The 13,991-nt window shown below is 37.5% G+C and overlaps 1 protein-coding gene across 12 annotated transcripts in view; it reads right to left on the reverse strand.

The window, feature by feature from the left end:
• CPNE1 (copine 1) overlaps window positions 1-13,991 on the reverse strand; it is a 37,771-nt gene that overhangs the window by 21,267 nt on the left and 2,513 nt on the right. For 2 of the 12 annotated variants that reach the window (XM_043478426.1, XM_043478429.1), the window contains 2 exons: window positions 10,980-11,032; window positions 3,233-8,361 (listed from right to left, as the gene is read on the reverse strand). The exons of 2 other annotated variants lie outside the window; for them this stretch is intronic. In XM_043478426.1, coding sequence (XP_043334361.1) covers window positions 5,499-8,339 — 2,841 coding nt within the window. In that variant the 5' untranslated portion in view covers window positions 8,340-8,361; window positions 10,980-11,032 and the 3' untranslated portion in view covers window positions 3,233-5,498. Of the gene's footprint in view, window positions 1-3,232; window positions 8,362-10,979; window positions 11,065-13,991 lie in introns of those variants that run through there. 8 more of the 12 variants (XM_043478427.1, XM_043478428.1, XM_043478434.1 and 5 more) reach the window with 6 other exon arrangements.

A 13,991-nucleotide genomic window follows, 5' to 3' on the forward strand; every position in this document is an offset into this window, starting at 1 on the left:
CCAACTTAATTAAGTCAGGGCTACAGAGAGAGTGGTGAGGGGGCTTCAGTCTAAGTAAAATTTAATAGTGCTGGTTACTAGGCAAGCTTACTGTATAAGCAGATGAGAAAGGAAAATTGATAGCATCAAAACAGACAGGGAATCGAACACCAAGGAGCAGTCTGATACTGGAATACTGGGATGTGTTATGATTATTTAACATCTTTGACTCTGTCCATATTGAATTATGTTCTCTGCCTGGTCACGGCTCTATTTTCCCCAAACAGGGGCCACCTCCTTCACTTGACATGAAATGGGAAGTCATCGGTTGACTAGGGAAACTGATAAGAAACTATTAAGTCACTAAAATCAGAGTCCAGATGTCTGAAGCAGCTAGAGGGCCAATTCCAATGTTCTGCTGTGCTATTTACCCACTTCTCTACGCTGGTGTTTGCTTAGTCTCTATGACCTAATGGTTAATATTTCTGCTAAGGAGAGGTTCCTGGGGCTCTCAACAGAATTCATGGAATATGGTTAATGAGCACTACTTTCCTTTCTCCAGAGTTTTAAGAGTGCTGCCCTTCGGTCGCTGGGGCTGGAATGTTTGCCCCAGGTGGCTTTCTGCCCCTTCAGTAGGAGAACAGTATGTAGAAAAGCAGTGCCTTGGTTGCTAGTTGCTAGTTATGGTGATCCAGAAAAGGAGCCATATGCTTGCGAGATCCTCTGGCACAAAATAGCTAAGGCACCAAGAACAAATCCAAGAACAGCACAGTGAAGAATTAAGATTTACACAAGCAGGCACCAACAAGAGATGAGCCCGCTTATTGGTTGAACAGAAGAGTTTCCCCAAAGTCACCACAGCATCAGAGGATTGTGCCACCACCAGAGTACACTCTTCCAAGAACATTTTAAAGTAAGTTAATGTCATCTACCAGATTCCATGCTAAAGAGGAAGCGGAATATCAAGCAATTTTTTTTAATTAAAAAGAATAGCCATTAAGTTTGGAGTCTACCATATCCCATTAAAAACTCCACTTTTGGGGATAAGGAGAATGGTGGCAGTGCACATAATTGACAAGACAATTACTTGCTGTAAACAATGGAAAGCAGACAACCATGAATTATAGAAATTGAGTGATCTCTCCTCATCAAGAAAAGGAGACATATTAGCACACAGTCCACCCTTTTAAGATGATAAAGCCCATTCTGGATATTTCAAACAGCTGATTTCATTCTGTAATTTTTCAAATGCTTAGTCAAACGGTCACAATTTTAAAAACAGCTCAGCAACTACCTGGAATTTATTACGTCTAGTCTAAAACTTTCTCAAACAAGCCAGGGATTCAAACTCAAATTCAAGCTAAAATTTTCATGATAAAGAAACAAGTTATAAACATTTTTCAAGAGTTTTGGAACAGCCCGCTAATTTCTCTGCAACTCCAATTCAGTTTTTTGTTTTTTTTTTAAAGAGACTCTATGGAGTTTCTGGAAACTTTTTATTTGCTATTTTTTTTTTTCAGTAGAAGTTAAACAAACATGGAAAGGACAAAATCAGAGCATCAGTATCAGAAAGCAGCAGTATTTTTGATTTCTCGCCCCACTTCCCCACCTAAAATACCTAACATACTCATGCAAAAACGAAGAAGGAAAACAAAGTTTTAAAGGTATGTGCAAGTGACAATATATTCTGAATATTTCTTTTCCCATTTCCTAACCATTAAAAAACAAATTAAATTCACAGCCCCCTTTAGGACTCCTTTCATGAAAAGGAGCATCTGGTTTCCAGTTCTTTCTCAGCCCACATTAACAAAGTGGCTTGCTAGCAAAACACACATAGTAAGTCTGAAAAAGTGGACACCACAGATTTGACCTAGAATCAAGATTCCTCCCTGCAGTTCCAGGTATCCTCTTCTTTCCATACTTCAGCATTAGCAGACAAGGATAAGCAACAATCGTTACCTCCAAGATCACCAAAGCCACGTTTCCAAAGGCACAAAATATTTTCAACAGTTTTTTAAAAGACCCAAAAATATCTAATGGTATAGCTCAACAGAGTACGTCTGTGCAGTTAAAAGCATTAAAAGCATCAGCCTGTTTTATTTCGTGACAAGTTTATTGAACAATATTCAAGACTTCATCTATAAAAACAAAAATCTGCTGAATGAAGCCAAGGCAGTATTTTGCTGGCAATGTTGCGGCCATATTGGCAATACGTCATTCTATTGTGTCTGCTTTCTAAAGTTTGGACTACTACAGAACTGCCAGTATAACAATTTAAATGTTTGCAAGAGTGTGAAATAATTTTTTTAAGTAATCACTGCCAGAAATTCTTTCCAGAAAATTTAACTAGCAGCAATTTTACATCTTCTTTACTCATTTTTAAAGTGTTCTTCAACTGATTAGTGAATTTATTTTTAAACACTTGACCCACACCTGTACACAATGACAGAATCCAATAAAAGGGACTCAGCTTGATTAAGGCTTTTGTGCATCCTTATTTTCATCCAAGGTATTTCCATCCAAAATGTATGTCTGTTTACTTCCATACACAGCCCTATATTTTCATCCAGTGGGTTAAGACTGACCTAATTACACTGAATATTACTCTCCGAAATTCCAAATAAAGTTTCCTAATGGAATTTCCACTATCAATGCTTTGACAACTTGAAGCACAAAGCTAGAAACTTATCACTTAACAGTGTTGTGTTAAAAAAAAAAAAAGCCACTAATAATTCTACATCCAAACTACAGTGCACAGAACACACCTCCAAATGTTGCTTATGAACTAAATGTTTCACTCATGTTCAGGAAAAGTTTACAAGTTTGCTTATTTATAAAATACATTTTATAGATTTCACTGACCCTTTAGACTAAAAAAAAACAAAGCAATAAAATGGAGGGGGGACCCACTAAACCTAATGGAGAAGTTTCTCTTCTATTAATGTCAGAGTCACCAAAAACAGGCAATAAAATTTACACAGAAGATTGAAAATATCATGATAGTGTTAACAAATGCACAAAACTTTGAGCAAAGCTTTACAAATCCTTCATACCATACAAAGCAAATGAGAAAATAATGTAAATTTTCATCCCAAACCTTATTCTTAGGAGAAAATTTGCAGGAAGAGAGGTATGAATAGTTTCACAGAACATATTTTCAAGAATTTTTTAAAAACTCAAACTCCAATCAGAACTAGATGAACAGTATGCTTAGCAGTTAGCACTATGTTAATAAGTCTCAGATACACAAAAATCAAGTTCCAGAGGGCAAAGTATTTAATTACATTTCACAACAAGAGAAGCACTGTTGTGATTTGACCAAATATGAAAACACAATTCTCTCCAATTTCTACACAAACCACTATTTTCTCAATTTATTTAATTTGGTGAACAATTAAATCAAGTTTTCCTTTTTAGCATTTATCTAAAATGTAGGAATAACAAAGTAGTTGCAATAAAGTATATGAAATATTTAATAAGAATTTATGAACACATAACCAAAATAAATTGTGAAAAATAAAAACTTTCATCTTCAAACAACCCATTTTTCTAAAATGAAAATAGCTTTCCAATTGGGAAAATAATCTGCAGTTGAAATAAGATTCCCAAGCAGCGCTGAAGTTTTTTGCACTCTGTCTTTGGAATGAGAGATGATTACTTAACAGAAAACTTAAATTGAACAGCATATACAAACATATTGCTTTTTTAGTTGAGGAGGCAATTATCTAGTGATCTGTCAAAGCAAATTTGTATTTGTGAATTACCAAAAGACCCACAACACAGCCATTTCGTCTTTGAAAGTCTAAATAATCCTTTCCCTAAACAAAAAATCCTGTACTGTCAATCCTCTAAGATTGTAGTGATGAAAAGGCTTTCCAAATCTTACCACACAAATGAAACTGTTGCCACTCTTAACTCTAAATTACAAGAGACGCTGTATTTAAGCGTTCTGCTGAATTGCAACACCAAAAAGGCACTATTTTTCTTAAATAGAAAATACTTCTTTTAAAAGGCTGACCCTTTTGTAAGTACATTGATTGGTAGGAAATGTTGGGGATGTTTTAAACCAAGACAGAGGCCCATGTAAAAGACAAATTTGTTTTTCATGATATCTCACCAATCTCCCATTCCGTTTATATGTGACACGTCTTTAGAGCATTTTAAGAAAAGTAACCATAAGTAGAGCCTTTTGCGGCAATGAGTCGGACGTTGTAAGGCAAATGTTTTCATGACAAGGACACTCACCAACCAGAACCCATGTGGTCCTCCTGCCTTGGTGTCCTGAATGCCAAAGTATGAAAGGGCAAGGAGTCTCAATTCTCTCCCATCTAGCAGCGGCACTTGTACTCCTTAGAATTTTTGTAAACAGGCTCCTGATCAAACAACTAGACCAAAAAGCCTCCAAGTAACAGGATTAAGTATGTATCAATCTATGGGCTAGTTTATGGATCTTTTCCTATCACACTATTAAAGAGTTAACAAAACTAACAATTTCAACTTCAATTTTAAAAACCTATATATAATGATGCTTTCTTATGAATGGACCCTTTTTTGTTTAGTTTTACAAGTCATTTCATATAAATTTGGGACAGAAGGAAATTGCCAGAACATTAGAGTCCATCTTGGGCAGGATTTCAACTCAGGCATCTTAAACAATGATTACCAAAAGTGATTTCTGTTTTTTTATGCCGTCCAAACAACAGGTACGGTTTTTAAACTGACTAAACTACAACTCGGCGGTCAAACCAAAAAGGCTCTGGTAGGTAGAGGACTCTGTGTTTTACTTTTGTGGCAAATGTCTTATTCCACACAGTTTTAAGTGTGACAATAGAAATTAAAAGTTCAAGGTTATAGCACAAATCAAGTGTGGAGTTTTATAATAGAAAAACAACAACAAAGCAATTCTGCTCATTTACAAATGAGTCAATTAGGCAAACAAAGCAGCAACTTCAGAAGCAGGACTGTCTATACAGCAAGAACCCTCAAGAAGCAATAAAGGTACATACAGTGAATCTGTATACAGAGATTTTATTCAATTTTAAAAGAAAACGAGAACTTTAGACAATGCTTTGACCCTATAACAAAGCAAATCTGTCCAGCTTTGAACCAAATTCCAAGAGTAGCCAGCTTCTATTTTTCAGCAGCTGGCAAGAGCACCCTTAATGAGCTCTATTGACATTTCTATCTTCTTCATCCATAAGGTATAAAACAAAAACCAATCTAGACTCCTTGATAAGCTTTATGTGGTCATTTGAGTTTTACAAATGGTTCTCTAATGGTAAGCCAAAATCATTTTTGTGTTCTCTCGAGACAGCTTTACTATAACATACAGCAATGTTTATCTCGGTAGTGAGTCGTCTGTAAACAGTCAACCAACACTCTATGTTATGGAAACCAATCTATATGCAATTGAAAGAATCCACAGGTTCTAACCTGGAAACACTAGGAAAACAATCTGAATGCATTAATCACAGCACTATGAAGACTATATCTACCCTATGAAGAATTGATGTGAACAGCTACCCTAATACAAGTTTTACTTTCCTAGAGCCAATAGGTCTGTCATTTAAGTCAATGACAGCAGCTGTGGCTTCATCCCGAGATTCGAAAGCCACCATAGCTTCACCGGTGGGCATACCTTTTTCATTGTACTTTAAACACACTGAGCCTGGGATCACTTGATAACCGTAAAAGAAATCTAAAATCTCATCAATAGACACAGTGAAGGGCATGTTCTGTACTTTAATTATTGTTGGTCCTGGTTTTCCAGAACTAGATCCAAAGCCAGGAGGACCACCAATGTGGATTGGGCCAGGGCCAGGGCCAGGACCAAAGGCTGGAGGCCCACTCAAATGCCCAGGGGCATTTCCAAGGCCAGGGGGCCCGCTTCCAAAGCCAGGGGGGCCACCTAAACTACCAGGGCCATTTCCAAAATTCTGAGGGCCCCCTCCAAATCCTGGTCCACTTAAATTATTTGGTCCACCTCCAAAACCTGGAACATCCAGTCCTAGACCAGGCAAACCACTATTTCCAACTGAAGGCATTCCAGGCCTAGCATCACCAAAGGCCCCTCCTAATCCTGGAGGAGGGAGTGGTGGTCCAAAGGCATTCGACCCACCAAAATTACCAGGAAAGTTAAATGGAGGCCCACTGTTGGCCTCCTTAGATCCTACAGCCAAGAAGGCATGCTCTTCACCTCCTGCACTGGGCATTCCCGCACCGGGCATTCCCACACCGGGCATTCCCGCAGCAGGCATGCCTGCACTGGGAATTCCTGCATTGGGCATTCCCGCAGCAGGCATTCCTGCAGCAGGCATTCCCGCATTGGGCATTCCCGCATTAGGCAGTCCCGCACTGGGCATTCCTGAACTGGGCAATCCCGCATTGGGCATTCCCACATTGGGAATTCCTGGCACTGCAGGATTACCTGGCACAGACATCTTTAACCCCTTTTTTCCTTGGGCAGGAGGATTTTTCTCAATCTCTCTCATATCTTCTAAAGAAACTACATGAACAAAAGCTTCTCTCCCATTAAGTTTTTTACGGTGTAAGCGTTCAGACTTACGTGCATCATCTTCATTTTTAAACTGAACCAATGCCTGTCCTAGACCTTGCCCATTGTTATCAACAAGAACATGTACAGCATTTTCATCCACTGGGATTCCTTCTAGGAACTGAAGAACATCCATCTTGGTAATGCTGAAGGGAATATTTGTTATATGGGCACAGACTTTGGCAGAGGTGACATCCCCCTCCGGATTTAACATCATTTCCCTCTGGTCATAGCTGAAGTTTTGCAGTCTTTTTCGAATCATATCTATCTTTTCTAGCATACCTTTCTTGGTAATTGGATGAACTTGAATAAAGCGATTACCCATGTACTGTTTATGACGACACAGAGCAGCCTTATAGTCAGCCTCATTCCTGAACTCTACGAAGCCTTCACCCGTTGCTTTCCCATTGGGTCCATAAGCAATATAAATACTATCTTCCACAATATCCAACTTTTTAAAAAAATCAATAACATGTTTGTTTTCTGCTTCAAATGGCAGCCCTTTCAAGTAAACACAAAAACCAGCCTCATGTGGTGATCTTGACCTTGACCTTTTCTGCCCACTGGGCGATTTTGACCTGGGAAGTGGCTGAGGAGGGGGATGGGTTTGTCCAGAAGGTCCTATACTTTGCTTAAAAGTGATATGGCCTCCAGCAGCTACCCACTGTCTCTCTGTGGCAGGACTAACTTCCACATAGCGTTGAATCATCAGCATTCTGTTTCGTTTCAAAGCTTCAAATGTATCTTGAGGGGAGAGAAACTTAACCAATCCATTCCCATTATTTCGACCTACATGATCTTTCAACAAATGCACCGCATCAACACGGAGCCCATGGAAAAAATCTCGGACATCATTTTCCATTGCAGAAAAGGGCATTCCATGCACACTGACATACAGATCATCAGGGTTGATGGGAAGTGGTTTCACACTGCTTTGCGAGTTCATCTGGACAGGATTAACAGGATTCAATGGACCCAGAAACACAGGGTTCAGGTTATTGTTCAGATTCACAGGTGCTCCAGAGCCATTCATTCCAGCAGGTAGAGGTGCCACAGGTGGCGGGTTCAAAGGTGGCATGCCTGACATGGGTGGCAGCGGGGTCATGGGTGGCACAGAAGGGACTGGGGGGATTGGGGGCACAGGAGGCACAGGAGGCATTGTAGGTACCGGAGGAGGAACTGGTATTGGGGGAATAGACGGCATTGGCGGCAAAGATGGCATCGCTGGGATTGGAGGAATTGGTGGAGGTGGGACTGTGTTCATTGGAGAGGCTGTGCTCGGAACAGTTGAGCTAAACGTTGGGCTCCCAAAGGAAGCCCCCATATTTGGAGGAGCCGTTCCTATGCTGGCTGTGGAAAATGTCTGTATGTTTTTGCTGCTTTCATGAACAGAAGTGGTGGCAGTAACTACACTGGGTGAAGGATTATTAAAGTTGGGTACCGTTGTAGGCAAGTTCACCCTGCCACTCATTCCTGAGCTAGGTGGCGGTCCTGATCTACTAGCATTTGCCGGTGGTATATCTAGGTTGGCAGTTTCAAAACGCCTACGACTCAGTTCAATCATATTCTGCATTTCCGTTTTACTACTCAACAACAGTGTTACTTTTGACCCTTTAATTGTACCACCTGTGCGCATCATACCAAGCCTTGCATCTTCATCAGTGGCAAAAACGATGAAAGCCTCACCCAGTTCACCCCCTACAATATGCACGCCCCCATCAGGAATGGTCAATCCAGAGAAGAAGTGGCGAATGTCCATGGTCCCCGCCACAATTGGGAGACCTTGCAAACGGATGACCACAGCCATGCTGCGCTGAAACCACACACACCTGCAGATGAGAAAAGGCAACGGCCAGGTCAGACTCCTGTTTATCATACCAAGTTTTCAGCTATAAGAATGACCATCTACCGTATTAGGCCCTCAAGTATTCCCTCAAACTATCACAATGTCATTTTTAAAAATGTGGATATTCTAAAAACTGGGTACTATATGCCATTTATGATGTAAAACCCAAATTCAACGTCCAAAAGACATTAATTCTGAAAACAATTAAAAGTTCAGAACTCAAAAGTTTCAGGGCAACAATTAGAAGTTCAAGACTCAAAAGTTTCAGGGGAAAACCCAGCATAGGACAATAAAATCACCAATTATATCATCATTGAATAAGATTTAAAAGAAATGTGTACATCAAATCAGGAAACAAAGTTTATCTACAGAGGAAAAGATAGAAAGAATGTGTCAAAGGTAATATTTAAAACTGGCTCAGAATCTTCCTTATAAACTTAATAACTTTGTAGAACTATTGTAAAATTATTTTATATGGCTTGATCTCATAACAATGAATTTCAAATAATAACACTAAAGCAGATTCAAGTCTCAAATAAGTGATTCCATATTTCACCCAAGAATGAAACAATTTATTAAAGATTTTTTATTAAAAAAAATGATATATGGGATTATGCATTACATATAAGGTTAACACATACTAAGTATCCAAAAGAAATACTGAATAAAATAGCCGAAGTGTTAGATTCCTAAGTTATCATTCCAAAAAGTACAATCTGGTTACAGCGCCATTCAACATGGCTGTTCCAATTACAACGCAGGTCCAAGGACTTATTCTCAAAACCTCCATTTAATAAAGTCTTGTTTATCCCACAGAGAGGGCTGATAATGATAAAGAGCTATTTTTTATTTCTGAACTAGTGAATGAACTTTATTCAGTGATTGGGACCCAACATAACTCCTATGCTATTTCTGGGTACTCACTGATCTCCATAGATAATGTCCATTTTGATATAATCAAAAAGAAAAGTTTCTCCTAAACTTAAACAAAATTTCAGTATTTCAGTTTGTATAGTTTCTAAGAATAAATGCAAAAGCAGCCATTAGTAAAGTGATCCAAAACAAATTCTTGGGGCTGAAAAAATATATTAATTTGAAATTTATGTGGTCAACAACACAGGATGTTTTCCAAGCCATTTTAAAAATCGACTCTGAAACACAAACCTATTAAACTGGCTCTGTGATCTTAGGGAAATTATAAATTATGTGAGCTTTGGCTTCATCACTTCTCAAATAAGAACAAAGAAGAGCAAAGTTTCCTGCTGCAAGCTCTAAGGATACTAACTCCATGAAAGCAGCTTTCCAATGTCAAATGTTACATGAATACTAATCTGAGGCAACAAAATCTGCAATTATATCTCAATATTACGACTGCTGTACACAAGAGGAATACCTTGTTTGGCTTTCAGACACTTTTCTGTCACACACCTACACAAAAATAAAAGCCACTTTCAAATTTAACCCGGAAAGATGGACTGGCAAACAGAAAATAAGACCATATAAAACACTAGCAATCTGAAAAGAGGCAGGGGGAAGCTTTTCATTTTTGGTCGAAAGGATCAGTAAGAAAAATTAATACTAAACACATCACAATGATAGACTCTTTTGCCCTTATTTACTATTTAGCAGTCTACAAGAAGTTCATCAAGAAGGTTCTGATTCATTAAATCAAATTCTCATTCCTTACTAACTCTGAAAGATTGGCTATACAGCAAAGCTAAGACAATAATCCATTCAACTTCAAAAATCACTTAATCACTAATTGGGGGAAACATCTTGGGTAATCTAGATCCCCAAAACTTGAGATAGAGACAAAGAGAATGTTAGTTTGCATTAGGACAATAAGATGAGGATTTTAATATGTCCCAAGAATTAAACACAGGGCTAAAGTGACATACACAGTTAAGTCTTCATCTGCTGCTGAGGGATGGGATTTTGGCAAAGTCTATACAAGGTACACATGAAAACATGATATTGAAGGTCTGCCCAGGTTACCATCTACAAAAGGGCTGAGTAAACCAAAGTAGTGCATAAGATTTATTCATACAGCCATCCAAAGGGGAGAAGGTTTTAGGTTCTCAAAAAACATGAAATAAAATCTGCTATTCTGCTACAAAGTACCTGTCTGACAGATGAGTCATTTCAATCTATCTTGCTTGAGCCTATCCTAGTTATTTAACAAGAGGATCAAATTCCAATCAATAAGGTTCCATCTAAAGTCAATTTGTACTCTAAAACATATGACATATATACTTCTACCATTTTCTCTACCTATTCCACAAAGGAATATTAAAAAACCATCCCAATAACAAGCATCTCTATTTGTAGGTGGTCTAAAATGATACCGAGGAAAGAAAACAGCTACTTACTGCCTAATAATGAGGAATTCAGCAGAAGAAATGCATCCATAGAAAACTAACTCCCAAAGGAATCAACAACTGTTCAAGACACCCGTCCACCCCAATCCCATCCCTCAAATAAGCTTGTTAAAAACAACAACAAAAAAACCACATTTAGTTATTATATGTATTTTCATGTTGTTTAATAAGCTATCTCATTTTATTTTGTATAAAAACAAACCCTCTATTCAAATGCTCTTACCTGATAAAACAAGAGATGTATTTTCTTAACAAGAAGTAGAGGTCAAGTCAATCCTGTGGGCAACCAATTAAAACCAACTTTTAGACTGCAATAGAGAATAAATGGAGGCAAAAATCAATGCAGGAAACACAAAAATACGCACAGGCCACACTGAACTGTATATTACGAAGGCGAGTATGAAACCACTGGAGTACATCATTATGAAGTATTAGAAAAAAATATAGGTACCAAAACCCCACGTGTTTATTATTTATTATTTGGTATTGCTTTCAAATGCTTTCTCTCAAAATGTTATATATTTACACACATCAAGAATGTGTCATAAATTAGCCCAAGAAGAATGAATCAAGTGAAAACTAAAACAGTCATAAAGCTCAACCTCACATCTGGTAATTGCTTTAATCACTTGATGATTAAACCAGTCCAGAAAATTCCATAACACAAGTCCCAACTGCAATCTATCTCCTCAGATTCCCACCAAACTTTTACGAAAAAGCACAAATTCACACAGTAACAGTTACTGGGCAAATTAAGCCATCAACTCAAGGGTATTCATGAAAATTACGGCAATTACTCTTTCAATATATTTTCCTTTGCACCAAAATAGCAGTCGAACAACAAAAAAAAACATAAATGAAGTAAAAGTTCTGGCTGTAGGAGTAATTCCTAGTTAAAAACCACCAGAGTTCAAAATATTAAAGGAAAGTTTTTTTTCTTCTAACACGCCAAACTTGTTCCAAGAAACTTGTTAAAAATAAAAAGTCCAGCATATTAAGAGTACTTCCAAAGTAAAAACAGATCACTCATCTTTCACTGGAATGTCTCCCAAACTGGTGAAGTTATGAACAATTCACAAGCAATTTATATGACCAAATGATTAGACAACTATATTCAAGAGTAAGAAAACTGTCACTATTAGGTATTCAGATTACCCACAGAAGCCTACTTAGAATGATGATGCCTATTTTTAGCTATCTGTCAAGATCAAGATACCACCATTGAACTTAATATGCATCACTAGAAAGACACATTCAAAAGTTTCAGTGTTACTCCAAACTTTTCTGAAGAAACAAGCTAAAATAAACATCAACATCCACTCAAATTGCTAAAGAACACTGAGATTGTTTTGCCACAAAAAGTTATGCTATATGTCACAAACAACACTTTCAAAAGTCCAGAGCATTGTGTTAAATCTTTTAATAGTTGTACAATCAATACTAATTTGTCTAGAATTCTAAAACTCTTTACTTAAAAAGCCACATCTAGTACTTTAACAGGTCACAAAAGGCAATGTAAAACAGAAAAAAGCTTGCTTTACATAAAGTTTATGTTCAAACAAAGAAGAGCATGAATTATTGCAGGTTTTTTCCCCAAAATGTACAAGTTTGCCTAAGGTAATTTTCTAGTTAAGCACTAGTGATGATTCCTACTGGAGATTCCAATTCAAAAAGGTCAGGGGGGTCAGGACATGTGCCCTGAAGGCAAGGGAAACAAGTTCCTCAGCCTCCTCCCTTTCAGACCCAAGAAGGTAAGTAAGATTTGTCCACTCACAGAGGAACAAGCTTGGTATTAGCCAGTTAAGCCCAAAGGGAACATGCTATCTACTCCCAAAAATGTCTACAGGGTTGCCAGAAATTACTGAACAAGGAGAAAAGTTAAAAGAACCAGCTGAATTTGACAAATCTCTAGTTGAAGTGTAACATGCTGAATTTACATGCTACAAAATCAATCAAGACATAAATTGTTAATCTCTATTTCAGCAAAACAGAAGCTCCACCTCATCCCATACCAAAGAAAAGTACACAGGAAGCTCAGGCTAGAAGCCAGAACTTCACAACTCTTCGTATTACATCCCTTCCTTCAAACAGAAATTGAGAACTAAAGTACTTTTGTTTTCAACATCTCACTTGGAAAGGGATGCAATGATTTAATAGAAGCATTAGGAACCTACTCATTCCTGCATTCTAAATGTCAGCAAGCAACTAAAAGTAGGATACCAAAATGAAAATTTCATTCCAATCACCTTAAGCTTTAACGAATTTTAGAAAGACTGAAACAATTCTAAGCAACAAAACATCTAAAATGCATGTTTTACCTTCTCATAGAGCTAAGGGAAAGAGAAAATGGGCTTGATTTGCCATGAAATCCACTGATATAGTTCAGATCTAAAACAAGCAGCTTGCTTTAGTATTCTTTTGCACTTTACTTTGAGAATTAACTCACATAGTGGCTTTGTTTCCACTTTACAAATACCAGATACATGCACAAATATTTGCTACAAAATTTTAGCATATTATTAGAAGACAGATTCTCTTATTTACTAGCCATTCCAAAAACTTGGAATTTCAGGATAAAATGTCTGACAACAATCTGCTTTACCAGGAAGCCAAGGCACAAATCGGAACTTGATCATTTTCACTATTCATTTGGTAATAAACATCCGAAAGTGAATTTTAACTTTGTTTAATCAGTTTTTTTTTGTTTTGTTTAATCAGTTTTGATCACAAGAACCAGGGTACAGGTACAATCTAAGATCTTCAGATTCAAAAGAAAACATCAGCACCCTTTGAATGTTCACCACAAAGATGAGTAACAGAGAACCAATCATAACGGGCACCATGCTACATGCAACATAACCACATCATGGTATACATTATGAAAAAGAATATAGCTTCATCGACTTAATTTAGTCTCCATCCCCAAATGGATCACATTTCAGGTTCTGTTCTTAAAACAAATCTTCTGACATTGAGGGAGATATAAACCTTTGATAGCGCATTCTCCACTTTCTCATTTATCTCCAGTCAGTAATCAAAGGCAGTGAATCAAAAAGACATTTCTAAATATGATATTTATGCTCTTGCCAAAAAGACTACATTATTTTTTATATCCCCCCAAATGCCAACAAAGTTCATTGTCTTACTGGCTTTAGACTTCAAAGAAAATATTTCTTCTAACCTAGCCAACCACATTCACCCTCACTACTGGTTTTAAGGCTTTAAATTTAATGAA

The sequence above is a fragment of the Cervus canadensis genome, chromosome 10, assembly GCF_019320065.1.
Source record: "Cervus canadensis isolate Bull #8, Minnesota chromosome 10, ASM1932006v1, whole genome shotgun sequence".
NCBI classification, from domain to species: domain Eukaryota; kingdom Metazoa; phylum Chordata; class Mammalia; order Artiodactyla; family Cervidae; genus Cervus; species Cervus canadensis.